Source organism: Saccostrea cucullata, unplaced genomic scaffold, assembly GCF_032062105.1.
Source record: "Saccostrea cucullata isolate Sc308-1 unplaced genomic scaffold, CSIRO_AGI_Scuc_v1 ctg193, whole genome shotgun sequence".
Classification (NCBI taxonomy): Eukaryota; Metazoa; Mollusca; class Bivalvia; order Ostreida; family Ostreidae; genus Saccostrea; species Saccostrea cuccullata.
In genome coordinates, this window is record NW_026926125.1 from 36621 (window position 1) to 53946 (window position 17326).

The 17326-nt window shown below is 36.2% G+C and overlaps 2 protein-coding genes across 2 annotated transcripts; one reads left to right on the plus strand and one right to left on the minus strand.

Annotated features, from left to right (window-relative positions):
* The first annotated feature begins 602 nt into the window (after positions 1-602).
* LOC134270846 (uncharacterized) lies at positions 603-16757 on the plus strand. The gene is made up of 4 exons (XM_062753091.1): positions 603-628; positions 11578-11985; positions 12096-12190; positions 14879-16757. Exons 2-4 carry the CDS (start codon positions 11578-11580, stop codon positions 16692-16694), a joined length of 2319 nt encoding a protein of 772 aa, XP_062609075.1. The 5' UTR covers positions 603-628; the 3' UTR covers positions 16695-16757.
* On the minus strand, positions 7301-10949 carry LOC134270860 (uncharacterized). The gene is made up of 2 exons (XM_062753104.1): positions 10523-10949; positions 7301-8320 (listed from the first exon to the last, which is right to left on the minus strand). The coding sequence occupies exon 2, from the start codon at positions 8280-8282 to the stop codon at positions 7380-7382; it is 903 nt and encodes a 300-aa protein (XP_062609088.1). The 5' UTR covers positions 8283-8320; positions 10523-10949; the 3' UTR covers positions 7301-7379.
* Positions 16758-17326: the final 569 nt, after the last annotated feature.

Consider the following 17326-nt stretch of genomic DNA (forward strand, 5'->3'; position numbering starts at 1 on the left):
AGGAAAATAAGTTTCACCTGTCACCAGTCACACATTCCGTGAGCCCTATGTATTGATTACTTAAATAAGTAATCTGTCGTTATATTTTGTATAAAATACTATCAATTGGTATGAAATAGAATAAAAATGCTAGTAGTGTATACTTTCTTTTTATTTAAATTAATACTCGACAATTTCTCATTTCTCTTTAGTGCATGTACATGTATATATTCTGTATGAAGCAAAAATTACATCATTGGATTAAAGTGGAGAAAAATAAGTATGAAATTGAAAAAAGTGCTGGTAGCAGTAACGCATTCTTTCTTTTTATTTAAATTAATACTCAATAATTTCTCATTTTTCTTTACTGCATGTACATGTATACAACTTTTGTACGAAGCAAAAATAACATGTCTTCGAATTAAAGTAGAGAAAATATCGAATAAAAAAAACATATTTAAAAACAATTAGTGGAAAATTACAAGCATTTTCCCAGATTTAATTATAACAAGATAAAACTCAATTAATTAAAACAAAATGGAAATTCCTGGTAATATAATTTGAAGTCGGAAATTTTCTGTTAAGTATATAAAAGACCTGTTCTGATAGTTCATTGCACACAACAGACGTATAGAGCGTTTCTTTAGAGGTAAGTTTCATATCAGTTTATTTATTTACAAATTTCACAAATTGTGCAATTGTAAAATAAATTATATTTTTTTTATATTTGTATTATTATTTATTTTTTTGTCAAAAATGAACTAAATGCATTAGTTAAAAAGCGGCAGACAAAAATTATACTTTTTCTCTTAGCTGAAAGCTAGTGATATTTTATCCAGAGTAGGTTTCGTATCTATCCATCTCTCTGTCTGTTCGATTCTGTATTTTTAAAAAAAATATTTTAAACTATTCTATATATACCACCAACCTTGCCACAGATTATCCCTTGGTAAAAGGTTTTCAAAGTTGTTTAAATCCTCTTTCAGGAGAATATTATTAAGAAAGGGTGAACTTTTGGGCGGGAGGGGGGTCTAATAACTCTTCTCCATAAAACCAAAAAAACCTATGTGGATTATTTCTGACATGAAGTTATAAGTTCGTTTCTTCATGGCCCGGTCCCAGAAGAATAGTGAGAACAGAGCAGGAGATACTAATATATGGTAATAATATAGGCCTATATGTAGAATGACTTATGTTAATATGAATTTACGGATATATCGTTGTAACGAAGCCTTAAAGATCCTATAACTGAAAATATTGAACTGACTCATTTTTACGTTAAGTTGTTTGAAGGAAATTCAATTCAAATTTTAAAGCATTTGAGTGATAAATTGTATTTGCTGACAAGGATATTGTATCGACAATAGAACTTAAGAAATGTTGAATTTAAACGAAATATTAATATTCTAGTTCATCAACTTGTTTGTCAATAATTTACATTGTTTTAGAAATTGTACATACGTAGAGCATACACTGTCATATCAAATCGAATGAGAGTTATAAACACCGTATGCAGGTTATGAAGGTATATTGCTGGATAATTAAGGGAAGTTGACGATTGAAAAGCTAAAGTCACCTGATCCCTGTTTCGGAGGTCCTTTTTTGTCTGCTCCTATTTTGTACTGCTTAATGGACTTTTGAGCTTGAATAGCTGTTTGTTATTGCATTTTATTTTATTTTCTTTCCACCCCCTTTTCCTTCCCCGTTTTTATTTAAATGATATCTCCTACGTAGAGAAGCATTTTTCCGTATAATGTAATACACCAGGAAAATATATTTTCTAGAAATTACTCAACAATATTTAATTATACATGAATTGATTTTTTTTTCCATTTTTAAGCAGTTTTTCTTTGATAACAATTGCCTTTTTTAAAAGTTTATTTATAACAGGCTCTGATTTAATAGTATTTTGATTTAAAATAATGTCTGTTTTCCATTCCCGACTCAGGATAAGGAAATTTGGTCGTTAGGTAGGTTATAAATCACTTCAATGTGCATGTTGAATTTTCAAAATCTTTTTTTAAGTAAAGGTATTGACAACTAGATGCTGTCATGAGACAGTAATAACCGCACTAAGGTGTTTGCCTCTAAATTCACGCTCCTACATATTGGGCGGCTTTCCAAGGAAAAAGTCAAAATAATTCTATATGTATTCATCAAATTGAGTATGAAATTCTCCCTGTGACCATAACTCAAAACTCTTATATTTATTTTACATGCTTAATTCATTATATACCAGTTTGAATTCTATTAATGTTGTAAATTAGATTTTAATAAATGTTTTGCTCATAATAGGACCTTTTTAAATTTACTAATCCCCCACCCCTCGACACCACAATCACACTGCACATACTTTTTGGAATAGGCTAGATGGAACAGTTTTGTTAAAACATTTGTTATGAATTAATTTAAAATTTGTACTATACATGTTAACATGTAAATTTCTACATCACATCACGTTGCGACACCCATTAGCATATTTTTAGATTAAACTCCATTCGGCACACCTCGGCCGATTCCCACTTCATCTGATAAGGTGACGGAATCGACGGCGCGAAGGTTTGCCGAATGGAATAGCATTAGCACACATGCTGCAGTCTGGTGTGCATTGGATTAATTCATTTTGTGTTATAATTGGATTATACTATTACTTCATGAAGTTGACAAGACCTATGGAGGTCGGTAAGTTCACGTTTAAGCATAGTGGGGTGAAATAAATCCAAACGATTAGGTTAAAGTTCAAAAAGGGTCAAAGATCATCGCATGCCACACTAGAAGAATTTCATATTGTGAAGTTACTGTCAATACTGGTGCGGATCCAGAACTTTTTTCGGGAGTAGGGAGGGGGGTTCATATCTCAGTCAAAAAATTCCAGCCCAGAATTTCCTGATAAGCAGGAGAAAAAAAACTGAAAACAAATAAACAAAATAAAAAAATGATAGTGGGGTCAATGTTTTCTAAGTTAGGGGGAGGATGTCCAAAGTCATTTTTTATTTGCTTCAGTATATAGTAAGTCTTGTTTAAATAACAAAGCAGATTCCAGGAGGGGGGTTCCAATCTCCCTACCCACTCCCTGTCCTTGAAATAACAATCTATTTTGTGATTCCAATTAAATAGAATTTTTTTTCCATTTGACTAATTCTACATATTTTGCTTTTTGTGTTTATATTATGTCTGTCTATTTGTCTGCAGAAATTATAGCCTTGCCCCATAAGTTTTAAGTGGGATGGGCTATACAAATGGCTTCCACATTTTATAGGTTTATTTCTTGTGACAATTAAGACCTTTTTTTTGGGTACCATTAATTTTTACCTCTGATCGCTTGACCTAGGATACACATTTTTACAAGAAAAATGCCAAACTTTAAACTTGGCATAGATTTTGATCAGTAGGTGCTAGGGCTTTCATGCTTAATATGTGTATTCATTGTGAACTGTCAACAGGTATAAATATGTTTGACCTTGACCCTAGAGTTTGAACCACTTAAAAAAAATTAACCTTGGCAATTAACTTTTGTACAGGAAGTACTAGGGATTACTTATTTCAAATGTGCATTCCTTGTGACAAGAAGACTTTCTTCTGATACCAACAATTTGAACCCTTTGACCTTGACCTTTGAGTTTGACATATATTTGAGAAACTTCAACCTTCGCCATAGGCTTCCATACAGGGACATCAGTGTTTAACAAACACATCTTGTCTTCATTATTATTTGGTGGTGTCTCCATATGAGGGAAAAATTCCTGAGAGAGATGTATCCACAACAAACAAACAAATTACTAAAGAAAATATAAAACATGAATATGTTGGTCATGCATATCTCTGCATGAGAAAAACAGCTTTTCAAATACTGGAACCATATTGTAACCCTTTCAAAACACTCATTTGAGCTTTAATTTCTGGTTTCCTTATCATATAACGTCTGTCGTGACGTGTTGTCCATCTGTTTGTCTAAAAACCTTTTACATTTTTAACTTCTCTAGAACCACTGGGCCATATTTTCCCAATTCATATAGAAATATGTACATTTGTATGTCAGACTGTCCATCTGTCTCAATAGATTTAACCTTGGTCATCACGGTCATATCTACTGAATGAGAAGAGACAAGGCATTCATATTAAACTTATGTACTAGTATTTACCTGTGAGAATGGCATGGGTTTTTTTTTTACATATGACCTAGAAGTTTGACCTACTTGCAAAAAAATTAAATTGTTATAAATTCATCATTTTGAAAGAGAAAAGTTAGGGCATTCATATTATAATGCATGTATATTATTACCTGTGATAAGACCTTTCCAAATGAATCATGACTTTTACTCTGTGACCTTGACCTTGATGCCTAACATACTTTTCAAAAACGTTGCATTTGCTTATAACTTTTGATTGAGATGAGATATGACTCACATTTGACATGTACATTAATTACTCATAAGAATTCAATGTGTCTCCCAGCATGCGATGCTTTTTCACCCCTTGACGTTGATGTTTTACATAATTTTCAAAATATTTAACTCTTCTAAAAGATGATTAGGCTTCTGAGTAACATTAAGGAGGACTTCAGGAAAGACAGGACTTTTTGCACAAAAAACATCCTTTTTCCACCCCAATTTGACCCCCCGGGGAAAAATCAAAATTCCGAAACCTAACTGCAAATCTAAACGGCACCAGCAACCATCTCCCAAAAGGTGATTAGGCTGCTGAGTAAAATGTAAGAGGAGTTCAGGGAAGACAGGGCTTTTTGCATAAAAAACATCATTTTTAGACCCCCATTTGACCCCCTGGGGCAAAATCAAAATCAAAATTCCGAAATCTTACTGCACATCTACATGACCCCATAACCATCTCCCAAAAGATGATTAGGCTGCTGAGTAAAATATAAGAGGAGTCCAGGAAAGACGGGGCTTTTTGCATAAAAACGTCATTTTGCTACCCCCATTTGACCCCCCAGGGCAAAATCTGAATTCCGAAACCTTACTGCACATCTACCTGACACCACCAACCATCTCCCAAAAGATGATAAGGTTACTGTGTAAAATGTAGAAGGAGTTTAAGGAAGACGGGGCTTTTTGCATAAAAAACATCATTTTCGACCCCCATTTGACCCCCTGGGGCAAAATCAAAATTCCGAAACCTTATTTCACATCTACATGACACCACCACTCATCCCCCAAAAGGTGATTAGGCTGCTGAGTAAAATGTAAGTGTAGTTAAGGAAAGATGGGGCTTTTTGCATAAAAAACGTCATTTTTCGACCCCCATTTGACCCCCCGGGGCAAAATCAAAATTCCGAAGCCTTACTGCACATCTACATGACAACACCAATCATCCCCCAAAAGGTGATTAGGCTGCTGAGTAAAATGTAGAAGGAGTTCAGGGAAGACGGGTCTTTTTGCATAAAAAACTTCATTTTTCGACCCCCATTTGACCCCCCGGGGCAAAATCAAAATTCCGAAACCTTACTGCACATCTACATGACACCACCAACCGTCCCCCAAAAGGTGATTAGGCTGCTGAGTAAAATGTAGAAGAAGTTCAGGGAAGACGTGACTTTTTGCATAAAAAACATCATTTTTCGACCCCCATTTGACCCCCTGGGGCAAAATCAAAATTCCGAAACCTTACTGCACATCTACATGACACCACCAATCATCCCCCAAAAGGTGATTAGGCTGCTGAGTAAAATGTAGAAGGAGTTCAGGGAAGACGGGACTTTTTGCATAAAAAACGTCATTTTTCGACCCCACTTTGACCCCCCTGGGGCAAAATCAAAATTCTGAAACCTTACTGCACATCTACATGACTCCACCAACCATCTCCCAAAAGATGATTAAGCTACTGTGTAAAATGTAGGAGGAGTTCAGGGAAGAAAAGTGTGACAGACAGACGGACGGACGGACGGACATGAGTAACAACAATATACCCGAACTTTCTTTAGAAAGTGCGGGTATAATAAATTGATAGTTATTGTACGATTGAAAAAGTTCCGGAATAAATAAAAAAATGGTTTCATAGAGAATTTTTAATTGAATATTGCAGCCCATGATATTTTTGCTTTCTCTGCCTTTTCAATACCATTATACTGAGACTGTCTTCCAGACAGCTCTGAGAATTGAAAACACCAATTTTAACTTTACTAATTTATTGAGAAACAAGATCATAATAATACAACACACACAATGTTGGATGAAAATGGCCGCAAATTTTGTAGGAGTCAAGGGAGACAACTAGGATACCATAAACAAACGGGCAAACTAGTGGCCTCGCTTAGATGCGAGTGCCATGGAACCCCATGCCTGACACACGCATGATGGCTAGGCACACAAGCTGCACAGCTTTTACACCCTGCCTCTGGCTTGCTACCTGGTTTAGAATTTTAACACCAACCAGCCTGTAGCCTCTCCTACTTTTATATAGGTAGAGGGGGTCTGAGCACTGAAATGCTGCAGATCCCAAGCAATTTACATTTATTCTACACATTTCCTCAATGGCATTTAACTTCCATGTTAAAACACAGCCATGATACCCCCCCTCATGCTTTGATGCAGATGGGCAGAGACAAACAGGTTAAGCGTGTACAAGGCTGATGTCTCCCTTGACCCCGCCACTAACATCGATATGATGTTCCCCACAACAATTTGCACCAAAATTAATATTTATATATATAGCAATCCTAAACTAGGAAATTACGGGTCATCGCGTCATCGCAACTGAAATCTGACTTGATAAACAAAGGGCATTACTGAGGAGGGAAAATTTTTGCCCTTTCCCCCTAAAATGAATTCCAAACCACCCTGGATATTATTTAAATAAGCCTTATTCCCCCTATCCGATAAATGAGTTCCATCATATCTAAATAAACTGCTTTGATGCACATTGATATTTTTGTCATGAAAAATGCAAGCCCCATTAACTTCGGATGTAATGAATTTTCTAATGGCCTTATTCACCTTACGCCGTTTTAAATCAATCTTAGCCCCACCCTTGCCAAGAGGTGCACCATGCCAATAAAGACGGGGAAGCATTGTTGACCAAATGAGCAAAGTCTTAGGAAGCAATACATTGTAACGATACAAACTACATTGAATTTCATGTGAAAATCTAAGTGCAGTATTGCCAGCCGTAGTTAGATCATTTGACCCTGCGTGAATGACTAGTACATCTGGGTGTGGTTGGTGTTTGAGTTCATCTGTTAACACTTTGTCAAGATCTTCCCATTTCAGCCCTCTAATTCCCTTCCAAGTGATGTCCATCCCAAGATTAAGATTCTTTCCACCCGGTCTCCTCCCTGCCTCCTCACCAGCCCAAAAAGGTATTGAAGATCCCACTATCCAAATCGTCTTGAAACCTGGAATACTTTGGCAAAATTAGCCTGTATTCCATTTAACAATGCTAACATTTTATAATCTTATGTAGTTTCTGAAAGCTTTTGACTCCCACCGGCCCAAAGATTTTATTTCTGAATCTGGAAACCCCTGTTTTGCAAGATCTGTAGCCCTACCTATTCTAAAACTATGTGGTCTAAAGTGTCCTTGAATGTTCCTGAATTGAAGTGCTTTTTGAAGCACATAGTTGAATTGGTATCTTGTTACACCCTTATTGTTGACATGAATAAAGCATAAAAGGGAACCATCATTAGGGCGCAGCTGCAAAAACCTGAGTGCCCACTGTACTGGGCAAATATCCGAATTTAACTGTTTGGAAATATGCAATGTTGTTGTATTTCCCATTTGGTCAGTTTTGGACCTGGGAATTAAGATGCTGACCTTGCTTCTAGTAAACGTGATGTGTGCCCTATGGATATTCAAAGCTTCACTTACTCTAAGCAAGCCGTGATATGCAATTGAGAAAAGTGTGGAAAATAAAACTGCCTCGTAAGATGATCTACACACTGATGGCAATGCTGATACTACATGCTCCAAGATAGATACAGTTAATGGGATTCGAGAATCTAAAGTGATACCTCTCTTTTTGTGGAGACCCTGCAAGACTTTTTTGACAATGAATGATTGAGTGTTATCTTGTATGCCTCTTAATTTATGGATATATGATAATGCGCTAATGTACAGTGCAGCTGTTCTATAAGCTGTACCTGAAATAGAAAGGTGGGCAATGAAATTAAGCAAATGATCAACAGGAATGGGGAAATACAATGTGGTCCCACAATTATTCAGGAATTTTTTGAAGTTGGTGAGAGCCCCCTGGTAAGCTTTGTATGTGTTTGCTGATAGTGAACCCTGTATAAGTCTGTTTGCCTCCCTTGTTAAATTTCCCACATATTCTTGGGAAGCGGTGTTGGCCATGGATCTGCTGCCGGTGCTAGCCGTCGGAATTTGCCCCACTGTGAACGAGAGATAGAATCCGCAATAAAATTTGATTTTGAAGGTATGTGTTTTGCTTTAATCAAAATATTGTGTTTGAGACAAGTGAGAACTAGTTTTCTTACAATTTTCATGACCCTTTGTGACTTTGATGTTGTCGATTTTATGACATGTACCACCGCCATATTGTCAATGTAAAACAAAATTCTATTGTTGGAAAATTGATGTTTCCACAATTCAATAGCTATATGGACCGGGAAAAGCTCTAAAAAGGTCATGTCACGGGTTATGCCTTGTACAAACCAGGAAATGGGCCATTGAGCATATGTCCACTTGCCTGCAAAATATATACCAAAGCCCCCCTTATCTCCCCCTGCGCTATCAGTGTAGAGTTGTAGAGTCTCATTATTCACCCATATACCTTCTGTAATGACTGAAATGCCATTAAATGATTGGAGGAAGTCAAGCCAGACTTTGAGGTCTGCTTTCATTTCTAACGTTACACGGGTATGGTGATGAGGTTTGTTTAGGCCAATTGTTGCATCAATCAAACGTCGACAGAAAGCCCTACCTGGAGCTATAACTCTACATGCAAAATTTAACAAACCCAATAAAGACTGAAGTTGCTTAAGAGTAACCTTCTTAAGTGCCACAATGTCGAGAATCTTTTGTTTGATTTCATCGATTTTTACCAACGGTAACCTCATGATCATTTCCATCGTATCAAACTCAATGCCCAAGAACGTAAGAACCTGCATTGGATATACTGTTTTGTCTTTTGCAATAGGGACCCCCAGATCGTTGCACAGATAAAGAAAAGCGTCCAACGTATTTTTGCAAATGGGAAGTTCTTTGCCACAGAAAAGAAAGTCATCTAGATAATGCAGGATTGAGGCATTTTTTGAGCAATCCTGTATAAGCCAATGCAGAAAGCAAGCAAATCTGTCCCAAATTGCACAACTTATTTTGCAACCGAAAGGTAGCATCTTGTCGTAATAAAAACCATCATTGAAGTGAAAACCTAACAAGTCGAAATCAGTGCTGTTCACTGGTAGCAACCTAAAGGCTGATTTAATGTCCGACTTCGCCAGAAATGCCCCCCGACCTAATTTTGCAATAATGGCGGCAGCATCATCTATGGTTGAATAGGTTACTGAGCTCTGTTCTGGGTCAATGAAATCATTTATTGAAGCAGATTCTGGATATGATAAATGGTGAATGAGGCGGTAGTCACCGTCTTTTTTAGGTACAAGACCTAAAGGAGAAACTTGTAATGTTGGAAAAGGTGGTTCTATGAAGGGACCCGCAACCCTCCCCAATGAGACTTCTTTGTAAAGCTTTTGCTCTGCAACTGGATATTGTTTGTCTAAACTTGTAAGATTCTTAGAAAAGCTGGGTGATCTAGGGCCAAAATACTGTAATTTAAAACCATGTTGAAAACCTTCCCTTAAAAATTGATGATCAGAATAATTTTGTGTATGTAAAAAAATTTTATCTAGTTAAATTGGGGTCTTGCCCAGTTTATACAGCTGCCTTGGTGGAACAGGTTGTGGCCGGGTGCTTTCCTCCGCACCTCCTACAGACGTGCTTGAATCTGCATCTGGGGAAGAAATTGCACTTTTTACCCTGATTGAAATGATAGCAATACTGGGTAGCAGCGGATGTGCTGCTCTCATCTAAATTTTGTTTAGTATTGTTGAAGTGATTCTGACTGCCAAAAGAATTTGAACTTTGGTTGGTCACATACAGTAGCCAAAATTCTTGACTTATAACCCCCCAGGAGGATTCGGGATTGCTAGCTTTGCGTAGCCGATATTGTTCATCGTATTTGAACCAGCCCTGTGATCTAGAGGCAGCTAGTCTGATATCTCTCATGTATTTTAAAAACTCTTGGGCCCTAGTGCGATATTTCTCTATTATAACACTCATGTAAATCATAAAAGCATTTGTCCATTTTTCGATTGTCAAATATGAACCAACCTTTGACCGGACAATACAAAATTTCCCATCTCTAATTTTAATTTCCCCTTGTCCTCCCAAACTATCATTAATCTCTTTGGCTGATTTTAACAGCAGACCTAACTCGATAAACTGTCCATCCCAAATTTTTTGTTTTAACTTCAAAGGGATGTGTTGACCTACATTATCGAAATAGCTAAGTTCTGGGACAGGAGTGAAATCAGAAAGATTTACATCAAGGGAGAAATCTGAATCAACATTACCAATGATTGGTGGTGCGAATTCCCCCAAGTCACTGTCGGGTGAAGCATCACTCCCTGCAGTCTCTGGTTCGGCATGGTGGGGGGGGGATGATCATTCCTGGCTCCAGACCTTTGCTGCCTGGGAGCATGGCGAAGCTTTTTGTGTCCTCTGCCCCTGGATGGCGACACCATCTCCCCTCTAATATCCCTCTTCCTTTTTGGTGGCATGATGGTTAGGATTGGACTGGATTTTTGTTTGTAACTTTTACTAATGACCAAAATGGCTGAGATGTTGAAGAGGAAGAGGAAGTTGCTATACTAGTTAACTCATCCTGATGCTGACTTTCCCATGAACTAGATAACTTGTACCAAGTTGTGTCTTATGTTTAATGCTATCCAAACAATTAAATGAGATTATCTCATATTCATTTCAATAATCTATATTATTTTAAAAATAAGTTTCTATTTTTTGAAAGTCGTTGGTAGAGGGTAACCAATAATATTTTGAAGATGACCTATAATATGCAATTGTTACATGTACCGTCGATTTAAATTTAACCCCTCTTTTTCTCCTAAAAAATATTTAGTTATTTTCTAAATGTTTTAATTAATCAATTTAGAATCATCAAGCCTTGACAAGCATAATTCATTTATAATTTCAACCTTAATAAAATGATTTGAAATATATTAGAATTAGTCAATAACTTTTATATGTCGCTCCGTGTTCATTATTTCTTGTATATAGATGAATATTTGCATAATGATTAGAATAATTTTTTTATGCTTTTAAAATTTAAATGTTAAACATGAATTGTTAGTAAGCCGTTGTTTAGTGTGTTTGTTCCTTTTTTGTTTTACTTTCTGATTGACTTTTCTTTATATGGTTGACCTCTTTTGTCTTTTGTGTATGTAAGGGAAGGAGAGGGTGTATGTGTTTATGGGGGGTGTTTGATAGGGGGCTGTTGCGTTTAAGAGCGCGTTGAGGAAGTGCGTAAAAGTATGTGTGTGAGGGTAAAGGTGAGTGTGTGTTTTAAAGATAATAATTTATTATTAAAGTAATTCAAAATCCCTTTCAGATGGCTCAGTTTCATTTTCTCTCTACCATTTTGGTGCTTTTGTTTGTCATTCAAACAAATACCATGGCGATGCAAACAGATATGCCAAATCTTTTAAAGCAATGCTATGAACAATTCACCCAAGGACTTAATCCTGTAAGCGACATCCAGGACCACAGCATACAAAGTTACTGTCTGGGTAGCTATATCTGGCATAGCCCAAATCTAAGACATCAGCTAAATTTGACCGAGAGCCAGGTCAACTATATTCGATCCTTTTACAGAGAATACCAACAAAGGCTTCAAAACAAAAGGCGTCACAAACGACAGGCACAACGTGCATTCCGGCGAGAACTGCGAGTGTTAGATGATGCACAAAGGAAACGATTTTTTGATGCCCTAATAAAGTTGAAAAATGAAAAAGATAAGGTAAAACATATTTGCATTATTACAATATTAACAAAGTCATTAGGCTTTTAATAAAAAATGTATTAAAAGATAGTCTGTGTAAAAAACGAAGATTTCCATTTTAATTTCAGTTTTACGATAAATGGGCTAATCTCCACGAAATGGTTTTAAGATCCGCACATTTTGGACCTGCCTTTCTAGGTTTCCACAGAGTATACCTACTTTTGTAAGCGTTCATATTTTTCCTTTGGAATGATCTTAAACTACTAGTATATTGCAATTGACGGCTTTAAATTCTTTATACATTAAATCAATTAGTGTTTAATTATTATATCTTATCTTTTTTTTCATATAGAAAATATCTTTTATTAACAAAGTACATGCATGAGCGTTTTCCTTGAATGCAGATATCAACAGAAGCTCCTCTCCTATTATTCAACAATTCCCATCTTTATGCCCCCTTAATTGGAATTTCGGGTGCATATAGTTTTTAGTCTCTCTGTTTGTCTGTCTGTTTGTACACACAAAAGATAACCTTTCACGTGGATCAAGGAACTATGGATTTTATATTCATTTTCATATGTGTATCGTTTGGCAAAACCTTTGTTTGAGCACCCACATATATGACCTCTATCCCTTGAACAGAGAGTTCGACCTACTTTTGTTATTTTTTTTTAATGTTTCACACTTAAATCTTGACCATTACTTTTGCAGGGTTGGTGACTCGGGTTTCATACTTCACTTGTGCATTCCGTTTGATAAGACCTTTTCTGAACTAACATTTTACACCCTCCTATATTTTTGAGTTACACTTCCTTTTGAAACATACATGTATCTTGACCATTTTTTCTGAATTGTTGCTGCAAAAGCTTCCATGGTTTACAGGTGTTTTCCTTTAATTGATAAACTCTGTACAGGCACCAATGTTTTTTGTTAATTCTCGTCCTTGGAATTTGACTTACTTTTAAGAATCTTTTACTTTCTTAAGGAGCTACCATTCTAAAGCATCAGTGTTTCACAACCAAATATCCTGTTTCCTATCTTTTTCTCTTGGAGTTGACGTACAATTTATATTTTACTAAGGGCGAACAATTCACTGTGACCTCTTTCGTATCTTTGTAAGTTTTCCATACTATTTGAAAAAGAATGTTTTTCTTATAATCCTGCTTGTTCGGATAAATTTGATTGATTTCAAAGTTCAAATGCCAGTTTAGTTTCAAATGGACTAAAAGTGTTGCTCAACAACACAAAAGGCACAGTTAACATGCAACTATGACATTTATCTTTTTTTGTCCTCATTTGTCAAAATATTTATTTTTGTCATTTACAAAACTTAAAATGTGTTAACAACTGCAGATAATACATAGTCTAAAAAATATTTTTAAAAAATTGTTTGTATCATCTGTCCTTAAAGTGACGAAAATTAATAGGTATGGCTGCAAAAAGAAAGTTGACAATTTCTTAACAATTTAGAAATTTAGTACTCGTCTCATTAACAGCCAAAATACAACCAAACATTAACATCAATCCAGGCATCCATTTTGTTTGTATAAAATTAAAACAAATTTAAAGGCCCTTAAAAGAATACCTCTGTATGCTTATTTACATACAACATGGCCTAGAGTATATACTCCTCAAATTCAACAGTTGCCCGGGGGGGGGGGGGGGGCAGTGGTTAGAACGTCTGCTCTAGAGTCGCGAAGTAAGGAGTCGATCCTTACGTCGCGTGTTCAAGTCCCACTGTGGGACGTGGAGACCGGTTCTTTGGATGAGACCGTATAAACTGAGGTTCCGTGTCGCAGTAGATGCTGGCACGAGAAAGATCCCTCGCTACTCAATGGCCCTGAGTGCCGAGTATGGGTAAAAATTTGTAGCTTTCCACCGGCAAGTGGTGGCGTCTACATATGAGTGAAAAAATTCTCGAGAGTGACGTTAAAAAGATACAATCAATCAATTAAATTCAACAGCCAATATTAATAGACATTGATAATCTCATATTTTACTGAGTTATGCACAAAACACCTCAGATTTAGATTTAACTTTATGAAAATAAAAAATATTCACATCATAAGAGAATATTTACATTTCCAATTAATTTTCCTTAAGATTCTTTGCAAATAGGAACACTGTTCATTTTCTCATGAACTACCATGGATGAGCATGAATATCTCCATTGTTACGACATAATACCGCACTTGACGTCAAAAGTATAGTGCAAACTGTTTTGCTTTAAAAATTACAGTTGAATGGCGTAGATTTGTGGCAACTCATCAGAAAAATAATGTAAATATAAGAAAAGAATTTAATTTTTGAAGATTCATGAGGTATGAACTACAACGCTTCACGCCGGCATATTTATCATGAAGCGCTAACGCGCTTCATGAAATGTGCCGGCGTGAAGCGTCGTAGTTCATAACCTCATGAATCTTCAAAAATGAAATTCATTTTTTAAATATTCGTCAATTTTCTCTGGATGTCATAAACAAAGTGATGTTGAATCATACGTCCTTCAGAAGAAAAATCACAAAATACTGTTACAGCAATTCTTAATAATTCTCAAGATCTAAAATGTTTATATGCCATTTTTTCTTTTATCGATAATTTTTTTTAATCAGAACTACTTTCTTGACCTAGCTTTTAGGCTATTATTGTCAAAAAAAAAACAATTACTTCTAGTTTGTTTTAGCTAAATTAAGAAACTTGAAATTATTGAAATAAAACAAAACTGGCGACAAACAGGAATGACAGGCGGGATTATTAAGTTAATGTCACTGTCAGATTACAATTGTGAATTTTAAAAATCGCTGATCCCAGTATACTAATACGTATACTAAGTTCTCGGTAGCTCATATAAGTTTTGCTCACTCAAAATGGTACATAAGGGAGATAATCTTATCTTTTAAATGATTTACAGCCTGGAGTTTCAACTTCAAAGGATTGATGGATCCGTGTCCCTCTGTTACTGGGACTCCACCATGGATCATGATATGGTTAACCCATCGGAAACAGCAATGTTCAGTAGAGCCTTAGTGGGAAATGGTATTGGTCCAGTAATTAATGGTCCCTTTGCAGGCTGGGAATCGTCGGACGGAAATATTCTGGACAGAAACATACACACGGGTGGTGCTCTAATGATAAAACCGGCTATAAGGCGATTTCTTACAGATCCCTCCGTTACACGTCACGAGCAAGTTTCTAATGGATTTCAAGAACTTTTCGAAAATACTATTGAAGGCCAGCATGGCAATGTTCATGTCTGGGTTGGAGGTGATATGGGAAATGCAAGGGCGACTGCCAACGATCCCGTATTTATTCTACATCAAACATTTATTGACTATATCTGGGAGCGATTTAGACAAAAAATTAGACAACAAGGTGTAGATCCTGCTGCTGATTATCCTTGGCCAATGTCTACTTCACCATCTGAACTGCATAACCCAAGCAGAAATATGGACATTTACAGCAATTATACAAATTTAGATGGCTACAGTGATGTTTTTACAACAGAATTTTATCATTACGATGATATGCCATCATGCGCTTTTAACTGCAGCAATTCTAAATTTTTAAGGTGTCAGGGCGGGGTATGTGTCGCACTTTCTGCCAACGATATAGGTGAGCAAACATCAGCTCAAGCTATTAATGCGACAAGGTTTTTAAATGGAACGGGAGAGGAAGAGGAAGAGGTTTTGCCCTTTCAACCCTCATTTGTTGATCCAAGAACATTAAAAGGAAATGGAATAACTGGACCAACAAGAGAAAATCATACAGCGGGGATTGCAATCTTTCAGTCCTTTATAAAAGATCACAGGACGGGGAACGGAAACATAAGAAATGGAACAGACATTTCCAAAGAGGTACCTGTTGGCTTTTTGCAGGGGATGCGGAGTTTCAATAAAGGCGTTTTTCCTGGTCCTAATGCATTAGCTTTGCCGTTAGAAACCCGGAATAGGTTGACCATTGCAGAAAAATCTGGAACCCTTCTTCGCCAACGTTTATATCCATCACCTCATAGTCCACTCATAAATCTTTGGGGTCCAAGTGCGTATCATATTAATACCCAAAGAGGAAGAATTAGAAGACCTTATCCAAAGCATAATAGGCTTTTAAACCTTAATAATGTCCGTAAATTCGTCTATCTTCACAATTTTCCGATTCGAAATACATTTACATTAGACGGCTATTCTGACATAAACCGCTGGGTATTTATGCCAGTTCGTATCGTTTATTTAAGACGTCCAGAAAATTTCTTCAAATCAAGAATCCGATATTTTCATAAGAACCTTCGAGTTCCGCCCAAACTCTTTGTACAGTCCGATGGATTTTCATATCGAGGAAAGTATACGAAACAAATAGTTGTAGATGTAAAAAAACCGAGATCAGAAGTTACCTCCTTTGTTGCAGTGAAAAATCCTAACAATGGAGCTGCAAAGTGCTACCTGACAGCTTATGATTCGTGCGGTGGATTCTGTCAACTTCGTTGCCTAATTCCAAATTCAAATCCCCCAACATACCGAGCATGTTCAGGTGTTGTTAGTCTCACTAATCAATTACCACGTATGTATCTGCGAACCTACGGAGAAACCGTTAGAGTATTGGGGAGTGTCGGTAGATACAACCACGCATCAAGTTTAAACGGGAAAATTTTAATAACATTCTTCTGCAACCAAGGAAACGTTCAACCATGGAAAAGCTGCATCAGAGGAACAAAGAAGATATCCTTTTACTAATTCAGAACAAATATGGATTGCATTACAATTACTAAACTTATACAGAATAAATAAGATGTGGGAAAACTAGTTTAGTAAGTGTTGAAGAGCTTTTGATTTGTTATTAGTAATCCTGTATTTGTTAATTCCTATTCTCAAGAACTACAACGTAAAGGGGATAGTCTGTGCTTGACATCCAATATTCTAATCTTTATACAATGTTTAAAAGATTTAAAAGATTCACCACTGGCACTTTGGGCATTAACCTTCCTTTTTCCTTCTTAAATTAGGGATCTACACATTGTTTTCTTCTAGTATTCTGATATTCATTATATGTCATCAATAAAGATTTTGTATATATTGTATCTATAATCTGTTTTTTTTTTTTTTTGGATATTCTTAATTTTAACTGATATATTTTAAAAGAGAATAGGCTTGAACTCCATTCTCGTCGTCTGCCTCCTATCTCTTAAAGGTATCACACTGGTAATCGACCAATCATTATAAACCAAAAATAGTACCATGTTCTGCCCAAGTCAATTTCCCAACAGTTCTTGTATTTCGACACACCCTCTTTTTTTAATATCATTCTACATGTATCTATAACTCTGAAGCCCTGTTTTCTTTTTTATTTGAGTCGCCGAGGTGTGTCT